The 16012-nt window shown below is 39.6% G+C and overlaps 1 protein-coding gene across 1 annotated transcript in view; it reads left to right on the forward strand.

The window, feature by feature from the left end:
* The window catches only part of LOC149283474 (dynein axonemal heavy chain 3-like), a 108863-nt gene extending 93736 nt beyond the window's left edge, over positions 1-15127 (forward strand). Inside the window, exons 51-61 of the mRNA XM_089497433.1 lie at positions 711-909; positions 1410-3551; positions 4548-4773; positions 5175-5419; positions 5967-6083; positions 8787-8941; positions 10271-10438; positions 11222-11364; positions 12165-12369; positions 14032-14169; positions 14774-15127. Of these exons, the coding sequence (XP_089353559.1) occupies positions 711-909; positions 1410-3551; positions 4548-4773; positions 5175-5419; positions 5967-6083; positions 8787-8941; positions 10271-10438; positions 11222-11364; positions 12165-12369; positions 14032-14169; positions 14774-15127 (4092 nt within the window). The remainder of the gene's footprint in view (positions 1-710; positions 910-1409; positions 3552-4547; positions 4774-5174; positions 5420-5966; positions 6084-8786; positions 8942-10270; positions 10439-11221; positions 11365-12164; positions 12370-14031; positions 14170-14773) is intronic.
* Positions 15128-16012: the final 885 nt, after the last annotated feature.

Raw genomic sequence — 16012 nt, forward strand, 5'->3', positions numbered from 1 at the left:
AAATAGTAGTAAAGGACGTTTTCATTATCAGTATTAATTAGATAGGGAACAGTCATGTCAAAATATATTTAATATTATTATTTTAATGGTGAATATAAAAGTCCCCCCAGGGCCAGACTGGTTAGGAGAAGGGCTCCTTGCTGGATCTGCACGGCTTCACGTTTCTATATTACTGCATTCCTGCCGGGAAATGGACAGAATCACAATCTACTAATAAAGGGAATCGGGGGAATTCGTAGATCAAATGCTGCTTCTTTCACCAAAATAAGGACATCAGCAGACACCGAGAAATAAAATATAGACATCACCGCCCCTCAAATACAGTGCTACATCATGTAACAAAAAGACCTCCATTGTTGGTGTTTAAGACTAAACAGATGTCCATTTACTTTTTCTGGCACATTTTTCATCTTCTTGAGCCTATATATTTCCCAAAAGAAAAAAAGAATGTTTTGCTTGCTAAATGCTTGTTAAGACTAGAGAACGTTTGATTTGATGCTACCTTTTTACTACCTTTATGAGTGTCTTTATCTGAATCTTATATTTCAATGTATGGGATTTTTTTTCAGGTATTCAGGAATATGTCACCAGCTCCTGACTGCTTACAGCTAAAATACGACTCTTCCAGTTTTTGTTTTCCATTCTTAGTAAGATGGAATCATTGTATCAGTGCAATGTGTAACTCGATTCTAACTGTGTCCGTTTTCCAGGATGAATGTGAAGGTGATCTCGCCGAGGCCATGCCGGCTTTAGAAGCAGCGATATCTGCTCTTGACACGCTCAGTCCTACAGACATAACACTCGTGAAATCGATGCAGAATCCCCCACCTTTGGTAAAACTTGTGATGGAAAGTATTTGCGTGATGAAAGGCATAAAGCCTGAGAGGAAGCCTGACCCCAGCGGATCAGGTAAGAAGCTCCAAAAGCATGCAGTGGGTGACCGGGTATATGACATAAAAGCTTCCCATTATAAATAATTACTTTTACTTGTTACCGTAGTTCATTCAACTCCAAAGTGATGTTTTCTGGTTTCCAGATATGCCTTTAAACGCCACAAGGTTCCTGCAACCAAAACCTACTTTATTTTCCGTTTTCTTTTCTATCGTCTTATTATTTAGCTCCCTTTCCTCCTATTCTGTCTTCCTTGTTTCCTCTCTTAGTTTTTCTGTCATTTTCCCTGCCCATACTTTCCTGCCTACCTTTCTTTTCCTTCTTTCCTTTTCTTAATATTTCTGAAACAATGACCCGTTTATTCAAAAAAGCTAATTCATATTTGTTTAGTCATTTGCATTCTAGTGGCATGGTCACACATTGTTCTTAGGTAGTCTTCTGGCTCTTACACAGAAATAGATAGAGGATATCACTCTATACATTAATTTGTATTTAATGTTTTCTTTCCTTCACATCAGGTAAAATGGTGGAAGACTACTGGGGACCATCCCGAAAACTTCTAAGTGATCTGAAGTTCCTTGAGAGTCTAAAGTCATTTGACAAGGATAACATCCCCCCTGCAATCATGAAAAAAATCAGAGAAAAGTTTATAGATAATCCTGAATTCCAGCCGTCGATGATAAGGCTCGTGTCTTCAGCCTGTGAAGGACTCTGCAAGTGGGTAAGGGCCTTGGAGGTGTATGATCGTGTGGCCAAAGTGGTTGCTCCAAAACGAGAGCGTCTTAAAGAAGCCGAAGCAAAGCTTTTTATACAAATGCAGCAGCTTAACACCAAACGGGCAGAGCTTAAGGCTGTTGAGGACCGTCTGCAAGCTTTGAATGACGAATTCAGTGCCATGAACAGCAGAAAAGAAGAGTTGGAAAACAACATTGAAATCTGCTCTCAGAAATTGGTACGTGCTGAAAAACTGATCAGTGGCCTTGGAGGAGAAAAAGATAGATGGACTGAGGCTGCACGATTGTTAGGAATAAAATACACCAATCTTACTGGGGATGTGCTTCTGTCCTCAGGAACAGTAGCCTATCTGGGAGCCTTTACTGTGGAGTATCGCCAGAAATGCCAAAGCCAGTGGCACATATTATGTAAGGAAAGAAAAATCCCCTGCTCAGATGACTTCACGTTAAGTACTACACTGGGCGATCCAGTTAAAATACGGGCTTGGCAGATCGCTGGCCTGCCCGTGGATTCGTTCTCTATAGACAATGGTATAATTGTCTCTAATTCCAGAAGGTGGCCCTTGATGATTGACCCTCAAGGACAAGCCAACAAGTGGGTAAAAAATATGGAGAAAGCCAACAAGCTCTTTGTTATTAAACTGTCTGATTCATCCTACACCCGCACATTAGAAAATGCCATTCAGTTCGGAAACCCAGTTTTACTTGAAAACATTGGAGAGGAAATTGATGCTGTTTTGGAGCCTCTTCTACTAAAACAGACATTTAAACAGCAAGGAGTGGAATATATTAGACTTGGTGAAAACATTGTGGAATACTCAAAAGACTTCAGACTTTATATGACCACCCGTTTAAGAAATCCACACTATCTACCAGAAGTGGCTGTGAAAGTTTGCCTCCTAAATTTTATGATAACACCACTGGGTCTTCAAGACCAGCTCCTTGGCATTGTAGCGGCAAAAGAAAAGCCGGAACTAGAGGAAAAAAAGAACCAGCTTATAATAGAAAGTGCAACCAACAAGAAGCAGCTAAAGGAAATTGAAGACAAAATCCTAGAAGTTCTGTCCTCCTCCCAAGGAAACATATTAGAAGACGAAACTGCCATCAAAGTTTTGTCATCATCAAAGCTGCTCTCTGAAGAAATATCTGAAAAGCAACAAATTGCATCAGCCACCGAAAAGGAAATTGATGCCACCAGAATGGGATACAGGCCAGTGGCGGTTCATTCATCAATTGCCTTCTTCTGCATTTCCGACCTAGCCAACATTGAGCCGATGTATCAGTATTCATTGACGTGGTTCATTAACCTATACGTTCATTCACTTGCCCATAGTAAAAAGAGCGAGGACCTTCAGGAGAGAATCGCACATATAATTGAACATTTTACAATAAGTATTTACAACAACGTCTGTCGATCGTTGTTTGAAAAAGATAAACTTCTTTTTTCACTTCTCTTGACAATTGGCATTATGAAAGGAAAAGACCAAATAAATGATGAGCTTTGGCGTTTCCTTCTGACTGGAGGAGTAGCTCTGGACAATCCGTATCCAAACCCTGCCGCTCTCTGGCTGTCAGATAAATCTTGGGCTGAAATTGTGCGTGCTTCTAACCTCAAACCACTTCAAGGCTTCATGGACCATGTGAAAAACAATGTTTCAAAATGGAAGAAGATTTACGACTCCTTGAAGCCGCAAGATGAGCCATTTCCAGACGAATGGCAGTCTTTAACAGGTCTAAACAGAATGGTTGTACTCAGATGTCTCAGACCTGACAAAATGGTCCCAGCGATTCAAGAGTTCATTTCAGAAAATATGGGCAAAATGTTTATTGAACCACCAACTTTTGACCTCGCAGGAAGTTACAATGATTCCAATTGTTGTGCGCCACTCATTTTTGTGCTGTCCCCTGGTGCTGACCCAATGGCAGGTAAGAATCCATCTATATCCACAAAAGAATAAAGTGTAAATTATGTTTTGAGGCTTTTAGCACGTTCTTAAAAGGGGAAATAATGCCTGGCATTGTTATATGGAAATCTGCTTTTTTTTGTTTTTTTCGTTCAGCACCATAAAGGAGACGTTCCTCCTCTTATTAAAGCTGATTGCTATCCAATGGCAAAATTACATCTGATCTCTTGCTATGTTTTGTGTATTTATTGATCATTATTATTCTAGCAGGAACCCGGAGATCTGAATGTGAATGCCTTTATGCTCTTTACAGTGTGCTCCTCGTTCTGTATATTGTTAATGTTAAGAATACGGCAAATGTTAATGTTCACCTTGGTGATTAAAACGTAATCATTCTTTTGCTTCCAACAAGGCATTATCACAAGGACTTCATGTGTTAATCTCTATACACACACTAAGACAGCAGAGACAGAACACGTTCATGCAGTTGTCAAGGACGTAGTATTATGTTAAAAATCTAATTGTTTTGATACCAAAATTGACACAAAAGTACAATTGTGAGTTCTTTAAAATGCCTTTTTAAAAGAACACTTATCTGAAATAGAAGCTGCAGCTTTGCAGCTGCTGCTGCCCTGCTCTTCCTTGGCCCAAGGATTCTTGCTTAAAGCAGTTTTTTATTCTTTGTGATTTTAATTTATTTTACAGCGCTACAGAATCTGCTGGCGCTGTAAAAATTTATGTAATGTGATTTAAAGCAGTTAATCAGTTAATAGTGGGGGCACTATCTGCGTATGTGCACCGGGGTCTGAACTGGAGCTGAATCCCCCGATGCATTTGCAAAAGGGATCCAATATAAATGTAAAGGCACTTCTTTAGTGTAATATGCATTAAAGAGCATGTGATGGCTCTTGGCTTCTACATGATACAGTAGTCCAGCGTCGTGTTATGAGCATTTACATTTCATACATTTTTGCGTCTCTGTGTGTTTTACATAAATGTGTAATTTACTAACCTGCAGGATTGCTGAAGTTTGCTGATGACCTCGGCATGGGGGGAGATAATATTCAGACCATTTCACTGGGACAGGGGCAAGGGCCCATAGCTGCAAAGATGATCCATCAGGCAATTAAAGATGGAACCTGGGTCGTTTTACAAAACTGTCACCTAGCAAGCAGCTGGATGCCATCTCTAGAGAAAATCTGCGAGGAAGTCATGGTCCCCGAGAATACCAACGAGAGATTCAGGTACGTGATAGCGGTCCAAGATATGGGCTAATCTTCTGTGGTCTTCCATGCCAACTCAATCCTGTCTCCTCTCTAATAGATTGTTAATGATTTGTGGCTTTGTCTTTCAATTTTTCCTTTATATTAAGAAATGCAATTAGGCACGTGCCAACCAAATAAATAATATGATAAACAGATTGGTGCATAGCATTGGGGAAAAAAGTTAACCAAATGAAGATGTTCAAATATTTTCAGTCTATAAAAACCTTTTTGGTCCTGAGATTCTGCTCTAAATAACGTTACACAACATTATTTTCGCAATAACATAAGAATAAATATATCTGACAAGACCTTGAGTTGTATTTAGTTTACATTAGAAAACATACAAACTATATAAAGTTTAACTGTTGCTCTATTTTCAGATTATGGCTAACGAGCTACCCTTCAGACCAGTTCCCTGTCAGTATTCTGCAGAATGGAGTAAAAATGACCAACGAGCCCCCAAAAGGCCTGAGAGCGAACCTGCTCCGCTCCTATCTAAATGACCCAATATCGGACCCCCATTTCTTCAACAGCTGCCAGAAACCGGAGATGTGGCAGAAGCTGCTGTTTGGGCTTTGCTTTTTTCATGCACTTGTTCAAGAACGAAGAAATTTCGGCCCATTAGGTAAGATTTACATTATCTGAAAACCAAATGGTCATGGAATAATAATAATAATAATAATTATTATTATTATCTGAAGCAGAAAGACACCAACAATGTTGCGGATGCTTTTTAAGCTGGCCCAGTATTTTTATTTACATTATTCAACCTTAAAACACTTAAAAATATAAACTTAGTAGCCGATGAGGGTTACATTGTAAAAAAAAAAAAAGAGTGTTAGTGGGGCCAAGTCTGTGGCTCGTAATGTTATTCCATGCTATTCCAGGTATTTGGTGGGCTGATGAGTATACAGATTTTCCCAGGTTCACATTTGTAAGATGTTCTTATCAGATGTCAGTGGAGATGTAAAATTAGAGGGCTTATTTCCCTATAAAACTGCTTTTTATTGCATACTAAAACTGATTTGAAGGTTTGAGTCTTTACAGCAGAAATAATGGGCAGACTATATGTGGCTTTTGACGAGAATGGATCGTATCTTTTTAATATTCACGTGGGAGTTGAATAACTGATTTATCCACTGTTACTAATCTGTTCACACGTGTGTCTACAGGGTGGAATATTCCATATGAATTCAACGAGTCTGACTTAAGAATCAGTATGCGGCAGATCCAGATGTTTTTGAATGAGTATGAAACGGTACCGTTTGAAGCTCTAACATACTTAACAGGTAAAAACAGCCTATTAGGTTAACTTCTCAATATATATATAATAATGTAACAGTACAATCATAATTGATTTATATTCCATGTGCCTAAAGACCCAAGCCTTAAAAAATAAATTGAATACAGGCAATCTGACACATTGGACAAATCCCTGGTAAACCTGTGGCTGATCAGGTGTTATACTTCCAAACATGTGCTTATACACGCAATCCTAAACACGTAACATGTATATCCAGCCCCTGACCTTAAAGTGCAAGGGGCTGTGTAGTCACAATCTGGCCATATATAATATACAGTATAATATATATCCTTACATATTTATGGTTGGTATATCCACTTTATACATGGATCCCTTGAAAGTAATTGCCCGCTGTACAAGACAGCCTTTAGACAAAAGTCTAAAGTATAAAGTGGATATAGAGGCAAAGGGTGATCATTGTTCACCTTATTTGCATGCGCCTACCCAGAATCCCTTGTGGTTGTGGCAGCACCATGAGATTTCTGAGGGAACAACAAACCACCTGGCTTGTCTGGTGTCTGCAGATGAGTGTTTAATAATACTTCTACTACCCCCTTAATTTTAGTGGAAGGGTTTCCTTCACCTTTACCCAACATAACTTATGTAATGGTATTTCTTGTCTACACCAAGCCTCAACTATTAAACTAGTATCGTAATGTCATGCTGATCAGTCAAGCAGTTTTAGCCCCCCACCCCCACCCACTGGGCCCTGGCCTTCTGGCAGAATCTGGGTGGTCCTCCCTAGCAGTTCAAGAGGGACTGCAGGGCCCTGGCCTTCTGGTGGGAGCCGGGTGGTCCTCAACAGGAAAAAAAAACCAAAAAAAAACCTGTCCGTGAGCGGTGATCTGGCTACTGCACCTCTTATCCAAGTTTTGTCTAAAGGCTGTCCTTACAGCAGGCAATTACTTTCAAGGGATCCATGTATAAAGTGGATATAGAGGTGATAATGGTTAATCTTATTTGCATGCACCTACCCAGAATCCCTTGTGGTTGTGGCAGCACCATGAGATTTCTCAGGGGAAAACAAGCCTTTTGGTTTGTCTGGTGTAGATGAGTGTATAATATATATAAATATATATATAGATAATGTTTTATATAGCAAATCTCTTTTATTACGCCTTCAAAGCATCCGCTGTAGTTAAATACAGCCTCCGAATAGTTATCTGGGCAACATACACGTCAAAGAATAATTAGAGGACAGAAGCTAATTTCCTATTGGTCAATAGGTTAGTAATTTGCACATTGACATAATTGCTTATTAGCTGTAGTTTCATAATCATTTCTGGGAAGTGGAGTATAGAAGTCAAAACGGAAAATGGGTTTTCAGAAGTTTACTGCTTCAAATAATAATAGTTAAAGGATTATGGTAAAAATCTCATATTATTCATTGCTATTCATTTAGCTTTGTCACAATGTATATAATGTAAACTTTTTCATGTATTTGCTATTTACTAAAATGCCTACCTGCTGCAGTTTTGGGGTTCCTAAATTCATTAACCATTCCATTTCCATTTCACTCGTGTCTCTGGGTACCTGGGACTGATTTACAGAGCCCAACATGTCACTTTTTAAAGCGCCAAGCACACATTGGGCTCAATATGTGAGTCAAGTAACTATTTCCTGAAAATATTTATTATTGTATTTCTTTACTCTGATAAAAACCAACAAAGTGGAAAAATATTTGGCATTTTACTGAAACACCCAACAGTATACATTGTGCATTCATTTTATTTATAGATATAGATTTATAAAGAATCGAGCTTTTCTGTGCAGCCCAATATTTCATTAAATGCAATAGCATTTCCGCAAATCTGACATTTCTTTTCCAAAATGAATGGCACTTTTCAATACATTTATGTTGTTATCATAAGAAATAAGTCATCACAATGGGGAACCCCACTCATTTTTTCAAAATAATACACTAATGGATAAAATATTCCATCTGAAACGCGTTTGTTTTGTTCCATCATCCTGACAATCTGATTCATGCTCATAGGAATCTAGGATTTCTGTAACAATAACCTTTCATTATAACATTTTTCAAAAAGCAGAGAGATTTATGTATTGGCGGACGTGTATTACCTGTTTGATCTTAAAAAAAATTTTAAAATGAGTCAGTAAAGAAAATATGCTTTTCTTTCCCATGTATTTATTTTCTAAGTAATACGATTTTTCCAGAAGTACACATGACAGAGAGAATTGACAAAAAGTTTAATAAAAATGCCATCGATAAATCGCTTGGAGAAACAAATTGATTTTAAGGAGCATTTCTGATGATTATAGGTGATGCTATGCTGGCTATTAATAATAGCTTTTTAACTCTCTCGGATATAGGAAATATACATAATGTAGCTGTTGGTTTTCCTTCAAGGTTAAGAAATGCAGATTGTTGACAGTTTGGATCCCGCAGGCATTCTGTAAAACTGAGGAACGACCGACAAATCTTTGCCCATATGCTGTAAAGCGGCCGGCTCCTTCCCTCCGTTTAGCCGTCTTAAGCTTATCCATTAAGGAGAGTTGCTTCTTTTAAGTGAATATTCGAGAGCTTGTGCAAAATGTATTATAAAAATGTTTAACCATTTGTTGCATTTGTTATTTATTTTTTCCTCCTGGGGGTAAGTCACATTCGGATAGATACCCCTGAGGTGTGTAAGCTCATGCCTGTAACTTTGCGTTCTGTGGCATATAGGTGAATGTAACTATGGCGGGAGAGTGACAGATGACAAAGACAGGCGGCTGCTATTGTCCCTTCTTTCAATATTCTATAACGAAGATATTCAGCAAGAGAAGTACAGACTCGCCTCCGGAGACGACTACTTTATTCCTCCCTATGGCACCTATCAGGTAAGGAAAGTATCGCATGACTTTGAGTAGAATTATTACCCCGTGCGGACATGGGTGCACAACAATGCATTTACAGTGCAGCAAGCCCTGTATGTATGTATATATATATATATATTGTATATATAAATATATATATATATATGGCATGTCACCATGGGAACAGGGTACTGTGGGTGGGGTTTAAAGGTTAGGTCCAATCATACTGCCCTTGCGTCATTGTGATTGGATGCCCTTCTCAGCTTGTCAATTCCCGCAGGGCAACGTTGGTTTGTCTACAAAAGAAAGGTCGGTGGGAACACATTAGGAGTTAATACTTGTGATAAAACACTAGTGAAGTTCTGTTTGTGAAATATGAGTCCGTGTCGCGGAATGCGTTGTGGCGGATCAAGGCCTTGTGAATATGTAGAAGAAGCGCTGGGGTTGGAAGTAAAACTGTAAGGAAGAAACAAAGCGAAGTGCTGAGAAAATCGAGAGCCGCAGGTTGGCCAATTGTTAGATCAACGTGGAATAATATGGCGTTTAGGTGGGGAAGAGGAGAATTAGAGACACTCCAGGGAATGAGTTTTGTTTTAATGATGAGCACAAAAGCTAATTACTTAGTAATAATAATGATTGTGAATTTAGCAAAGATTCAAAGTAAAATGCCAAACGCCAAGGGATAAAGCCTCGATTTATGTATAAGGAGCTTGCAAAAAATAATAGATGGAAGCAGTATGAATATATATAAAATTAGAAATTAAAGTACAAAGCTGTCTCAAACTCACCCTGCAATCTGGTGAGATTTAGAGAGATTACCTTGTGAGGATGTATAACAATTTCATATTCTGCAATTCCATGAAATCGAGAAGTATCAGTAATTCGGTTATTATTGCCATACTGGCATTTCACTTATTTACATAATAATATTAATAATGAAACGCGATTGAGTCACATATTTACTGATAAAAAAATTATATTAAGGAATCTCAGATGAAAATATTTGTTACTAAACCTGTAGCATATGCAGTCTGTAAATGGTCTCATCACCATGGAGAGCAAATAGATTGATTGCTACAGTAATAACATTATTTTTATACGTGACATCATTATAGTAATATATACTGTAAGGAATCGCCATAGGAGTGCAGGGATATTGGAGACAGCGATAAAAAGAGACTATAGACTACTCAAGGGATAATAATAACATATATATATATATATATATATATATATAATGTAAAATATATTTTATATATATATATATATATATATATATATATACACACATTCAAGTGTTTATATTGTGGGTTGAAATCTTGATCTTTGAATAATCAAATTTCTTTATCGTAGTCTTTTGTGGATTATATAAGAAACTTGCCACTTATCACCGTCCCGAATGTGTTCGGACTCCACGAGAACGCTGACATCACCAAAGATAACCAGGAGACCAACCAGCTATTCGGCGGAGTTCTTCTAACTTTACCGCGACAAAGTTCTGGAAGCGGCAAATCATCCCAGGTGAAGAAAACACCCCATTGTTATGTCGTATGCTGTGTTCTGGTGGCTGGGGTTGGTGGGCACTCTATAGGCATACACGGGAACGTCCCGGGGTAGGCTGCCCGGAGCTCTGCATCTCCCGGAGAGGCGGCTTTGTACGGGGAAGCTGGAGCTACTGGTGGTGTGAAAATGGCCAAATGCCTCTCCCCTGCGAAGAGGTGACCTGGAGACCCAGAGAAGCATGACTTCCCCGGGAGACTCCAGGTCAAACCCTGGGAAGTTATTAGGTCTATAGGGAGAAACGTATAGATACAGTTATATATGGAGCAGAAGTTTGATGCCCCTATCTCTGCGCATGCGCCCAGCAGCACAGAGTGCTGGAATATTTATAGTTTATGCGTGAATGTGACAGCAGCCATAAAGCACTCAGCTCCGTTACCTGATGTGAGGATTGCTTGGTGGCCGTAGTAGTGGAGTCTGTGTCCCTGTGGCATACAGATAGGAAAAAGCCCATGAACTAAGAAATGTTCCATCTATACATTTTCTAGCATATTGGCTTCACCGCTGCTTCGATCCAATTTTCTGCTGTACAAAGTAAAAGCTTATCCGTTTTTCCTGACGGCTTCACTCGAATAAACTTCCAGGAACGTAGCAGCCATTCGGAGATTAGCTGCAGCTGGAAAGAAAATGACGAGAATTGTCACTTATTGCTTGGCCGATTACTTTTAAATGTAAAACGCAAACTGCATTCTTAAGAAATAGCCTGGAGATTATTCATGATTATTCTAATCTGTGCTAACGTAGGAAATTGTGGAGGATTTGGCCAGAGATATCCTGAACAAACTACCAAATGATTTTCACTTGGAGGCGGTAATGGAGAAATATCCAGTGGTCTATGAAGAATCGATGAATACCGTGCTCAGGCAGGAATTAATTCGGTTTAACAGGTATGACTAATAGAAAGCTTCTCCGGAACCGGTATAATTTATATCTAATATTGCATTAACAAGGGGATAGATCGCGGGGGCATGTGTACTCCGCATTTCAGTGAAATGTTTGATTCATTTATGAGAATTCTATCATTTGTTCTGCGTAAAAAGTAAAGCTTATTCTACGAAGTCTAGATTTCTAGTAACCCTTCCTGTATGTTGTATAAAGCAGCTAGTTTTATGAATGAACACCATGCGGCTGTCATTCTACTTTTCCGTGCATCCTTCTTTCCTCCCATGATGTCCCTCTTTTCTAGGAGCTCAGCATGTTTGCCAGATATGACTGTATCACAATGTGTATAGAAACAACCAAAATGTACTAAAAAAAATACGTTTTTTTTTCTTAATACCTTACTTATTTCCATAACCTACCAGTAGGTGACAAAGTTAAATAAAAAAGTCTCTGTAGAGCATCGTCCCGGGCCACACCTGTAACCACACTCTTTTATACAACCATGTCCCACTTTGGTCATTTGAAGTGTTATATGGTAGAGGACGCCAGTGAGTTGGCCCCATAGGACGCACTCATTCAGTGACGGTAGGGGATGCACTATGGGCAATATGGGCATGCACGTCCTAAACCAGTTCATCAGCCTTCCTATGTATGCATTTACTAGTGATTTCTCCAGCACTATATATTGAAAGCTGGTTTTATTATGGAGTTTTCATATTGTGGCTTTATCACAGATAACAGCTAGGCTCGCTTCTGTGTCTTTCTCATGTACGCTGCCAACCACCCTTCTGTTTCTTGGCTGCAGGCTTACAGAAGTTGTGCGGAGCAGCCTGATAAACTTAGGGAAGGCGATCAAGGGCCAAGTATTGATGTCCTCTGAGCTTGAAGATGTCTTTAACAGCATGCTGGTAGGGAAGGTGCCTGCAATGTGGGCATCTAAGTCATACCCATCCCTGAAACCTCTGGGTAGCTATGTGTCGGACCTGCTCACCCGACTGCAGTTCTTTGAGGTACGTTCCCGTGTGGAGTGTATTGTGAGTTATTTACAGCGGTTGGTACCTTATGCTTCCAGGTTAATTGTCAGTCACACTTTTTGGCTGGAAAACTGATTACACCCGCTAGTGATCTAGGCAAGGTGTATCCAGACCCGGGATGTATCTTATTATGTACTAGTGCTAGTAAGGGCCCCAGAGAAAGAAGCATCATACCTTCCAAGTGTACCTGTTTTCTGTGGGACTGTCATAATTTTTGCCACTATCCCATGAATCAGCCCCACTGTCTGTCTTTTAATGGCAGTAGGGAGCATGGAGCAGAAGGGAGAGCTTCTGATTTCTCCCGACCCATCCAGAGAGCCTTGGTATTGATCGAGATCCTTGCTGTTGCAGCACCAGCATCCATCACTTTCCCACATAGCCTCCTCGCAACTGTGAAGCTGTGTGCTGGGGTATGATGTCATATCACAGCTTTTGGCCCTTAGCTCCACCTAAAGTCCTGCCCCTACCTGCATATGGCCACATCACCCAATGAAGGTGTCCCGTTTGGACATCTGAAATGTGTAAAGTATGACAAATGCCATAATTTATTAAAAGTGAATATGGATTCAAATCCAGTATCGGTGTCACTGTGTGTTGTGAAAAATGATACAGGCAAAGTACACAAAGGGTCCAAGAGCCTCTGTATTGAAAGTAGAATGATCCCACGTCCCGGTGTATTCTGAGATCTTATTCTCCCTGTTATACAGCATCAGGTCTGGTTTAAAATCATACGCACGCACTGCCTCCTTGTGGGGCCATGGGGCTATAAAGAAAAATATGTAAAATGGCATGACTGCTTCCTGGAAGCCGTGTACTTAGTTAGATAAAACTCAGAGCTATCCCATTAGGAAATATGTTTGGAACACATATGTGAAAGCACATGTAAGTAACGTGTTCACTGAGAGGCCGAGTACCATGCAGTAAATTAGGGTAACCAAATGGCAAGTGATTTTATGGAGCCCTGAACTATTCAACCATTCCTTGGTTAAAGAAGCCACTTGGACACCCACAATAAATACGCTTGGACCTCATCAGCGGTGTAATTAGAAGCAACTGCACCCTAAATGGTTTGGGGCTACCTACCAACACTAACTCCAAAAACCACTAACTCCCACCAGCTGCATTTATTATTCTGGGGTGGGTTATCTTGAGGGCAAAACCCCAGGACTTCAGGGCCATTCTCATCTGCACTCATTCCCAGCCTCTATAGAGATGGAACTGCAGTTGCTTGTGTGCATAGACCTACAGTAAGTGCGTGCTGAGAACCTGATACATGATGCGGAGCGTTCCATGTGATTTGAATCTTATAACAAGAATAGTTAAATATCTAGAGGCTCGATAAATGTGTTTATGATTCTCAGTGGATTATGGGAGTTTCAGAACAATAAAAGTTACTATACTTCTCCACCATTGGCTTATAGTCTTGCAATATGCCGTATTCATTTTGTATTCCCCTTCTTTGTTCACACAATGCTAGACCAGGGAAGAAGTATTTTAAAATGTGAAATGTCAAAGCTTTAAAACTATAAAACTTTTAAACTATAAAAGCCCATGACCTTGTTTTCAAAAGCGCTGGTGATGACAAAATGTATTTTATAAAATAAGCGAATAAAATTATATATTTTTTCACCCTTGCAGGACTGGATAAACAATGGGCCGCCCAAAGTATTTTGGATTTCCGGGTTTTATTTTACGCAGTCATTCTTAACTGGTGTGTCACAGAATTATGCCAGAAAGTACACCATTCCCATTGATTGCATCGGCTTCCAGTTTGAGGTAAGGAGTATGACTCTTTTCAGTGGTCACCAAATCCATCGTTGGTTCTTCTCACCTTGTGTGTGATTTGCTCGTGGATAATGTACCTTAACACATGGGTGGTCTCTGGCTACAGCTCTTAAAGTTCCAGTCTACATACAAGCATTATGGATGAAAACAATTAAATTATCATCCATCATCTGGTGGTTGAGATAGCTGGCTAGTTAACAAACACTCCAGTCCTACTTTAACGCGTATTGAAGTGTATTTTCCAGTGACTTCAAAAGTGTTCCATGGAACTTTTATGCTTTGGTCTAATGTCCTCACACGTGCAGCGACCCCACTGAAATCAACGACAGTTTAACACTCATACCTCAATTACATGCATGTTATCTGACTTCTAATCCAAAAACACGCCTGATATGCATGCGTGGCAAGGAGTTATTACACTGTTTTTATCATCACATCTCTACTAATTCGCCTTTTCTGTTACTTAACATACTACAGTTGATATCTTCAGAGCATTTAATGAACTGTATCCAAAACAAATCTTTAATTGATGTAACATTGATTTTCAACTGCAATTAGCCTCCGGCTCCAAACCTGACATAACTGTTGATTGCAGGTGACGACGCATGAAAACAAAATTGATGAGGCTCCAGAAGATGGTGCTTATATTAAAGGTCTCTTCTTGGAAGGCGCTCGGTGGGACAGAAAGACAATGCAGATTGGGGAATCTCTTCCCAAAATACTCTACGATGCATTGCCTATAATTTGGCTGAAACCGGGTGAAAGCTCAAAATTTGTGCATGAGAACTCATACCTATGTCCTGTTTATAAAACCAGCGCAAGACGCGGCACGTTGTCAACAACCGGGCACTCGACTAACTACGTCCTGTCCATAGAGCTTCCTTCAGACGAGCCACAAAAACACTGGATAAACCGAGGAGTCGCAGCATTGTGCCAGCTCGACGATTAGTCCGCATTTAACACTTTGATTCCACAGCTTTACCATACGGCGGCATTTAACTAATAAACTGTTCCTTTAAAATACAAATGTAATATTAATATATGTAATATTTTTAGGAACAACGCAAGTAAGAACAATCCACTGTGTGCCTTCATTTCTCTCCCTTCCATGCACAATTTGTTAATAAATAATATGTTCCGGAAACTCAAAAAAAATGAGTAGTATTTTGTATGAAGCAAAAGTTAAACGTCTGAATACTTAAGGGCAGCAAAAAAGGAAATAACATCTCCACCTCGCCACTCCACAAATGCGGTTAATACAGAGGTGCTTTACGAGGGACCGGCGGTCTTTGGTCAGGTCCAGGCTGTCACCTTCACTAAATACTCTACTGATGGCTAAATACTTTTGGCGGGAGATGAGGAACCTACTTTAGTATTAACATAACTTCATAAGACCAATGAAGAATCACGATGGCTAAATTAATACGTTTTCCTAGCCTTTGTTGTCTCTCACGAAGCATGTTATGTTTTTAGTACGGATGCCGCAGTGAACCGCCTGTTGGATCTAAACAGTACTGTGTAAACACTCTTCATTAAACTGACGTGCCGTGACTTCCCATTTCTCCTTTTTAATGCACGGTTGGCAGCTAGCCCAAGGCAGACCATTTATTAACAAACTAAAGTGCCGCTGTGTCTACATGAACCGCAGCGGCAATGCTCAACTCTCTTTATTAGATCGGGAACAATAAAAGACCCTGATATCAACGTTTCAGGAAATTTGATTTCCTGTTAAAGCAATTTTAGTTCATCTTATTCCCAATTCCCCAAATTCTCGACGACATTTTGAGTTTTTATTCTTTTGATAAAAATCTGCTGAATTCCTAAACGTCTGCTT

This window comes from Sceloporus occidentalis, unplaced genomic scaffold (assembly GCF_023333645.1).
Source record: "Sceloporus occidentalis isolate IW3139 unplaced genomic scaffold, rSceOcc1.0.p SCAF_103, whole genome shotgun sequence".
In the NCBI taxonomy this organism is placed as follows: Eukaryota; Metazoa; Chordata; class Lepidosauria; order Squamata; family Phrynosomatidae; genus Sceloporus; species Sceloporus occidentalis.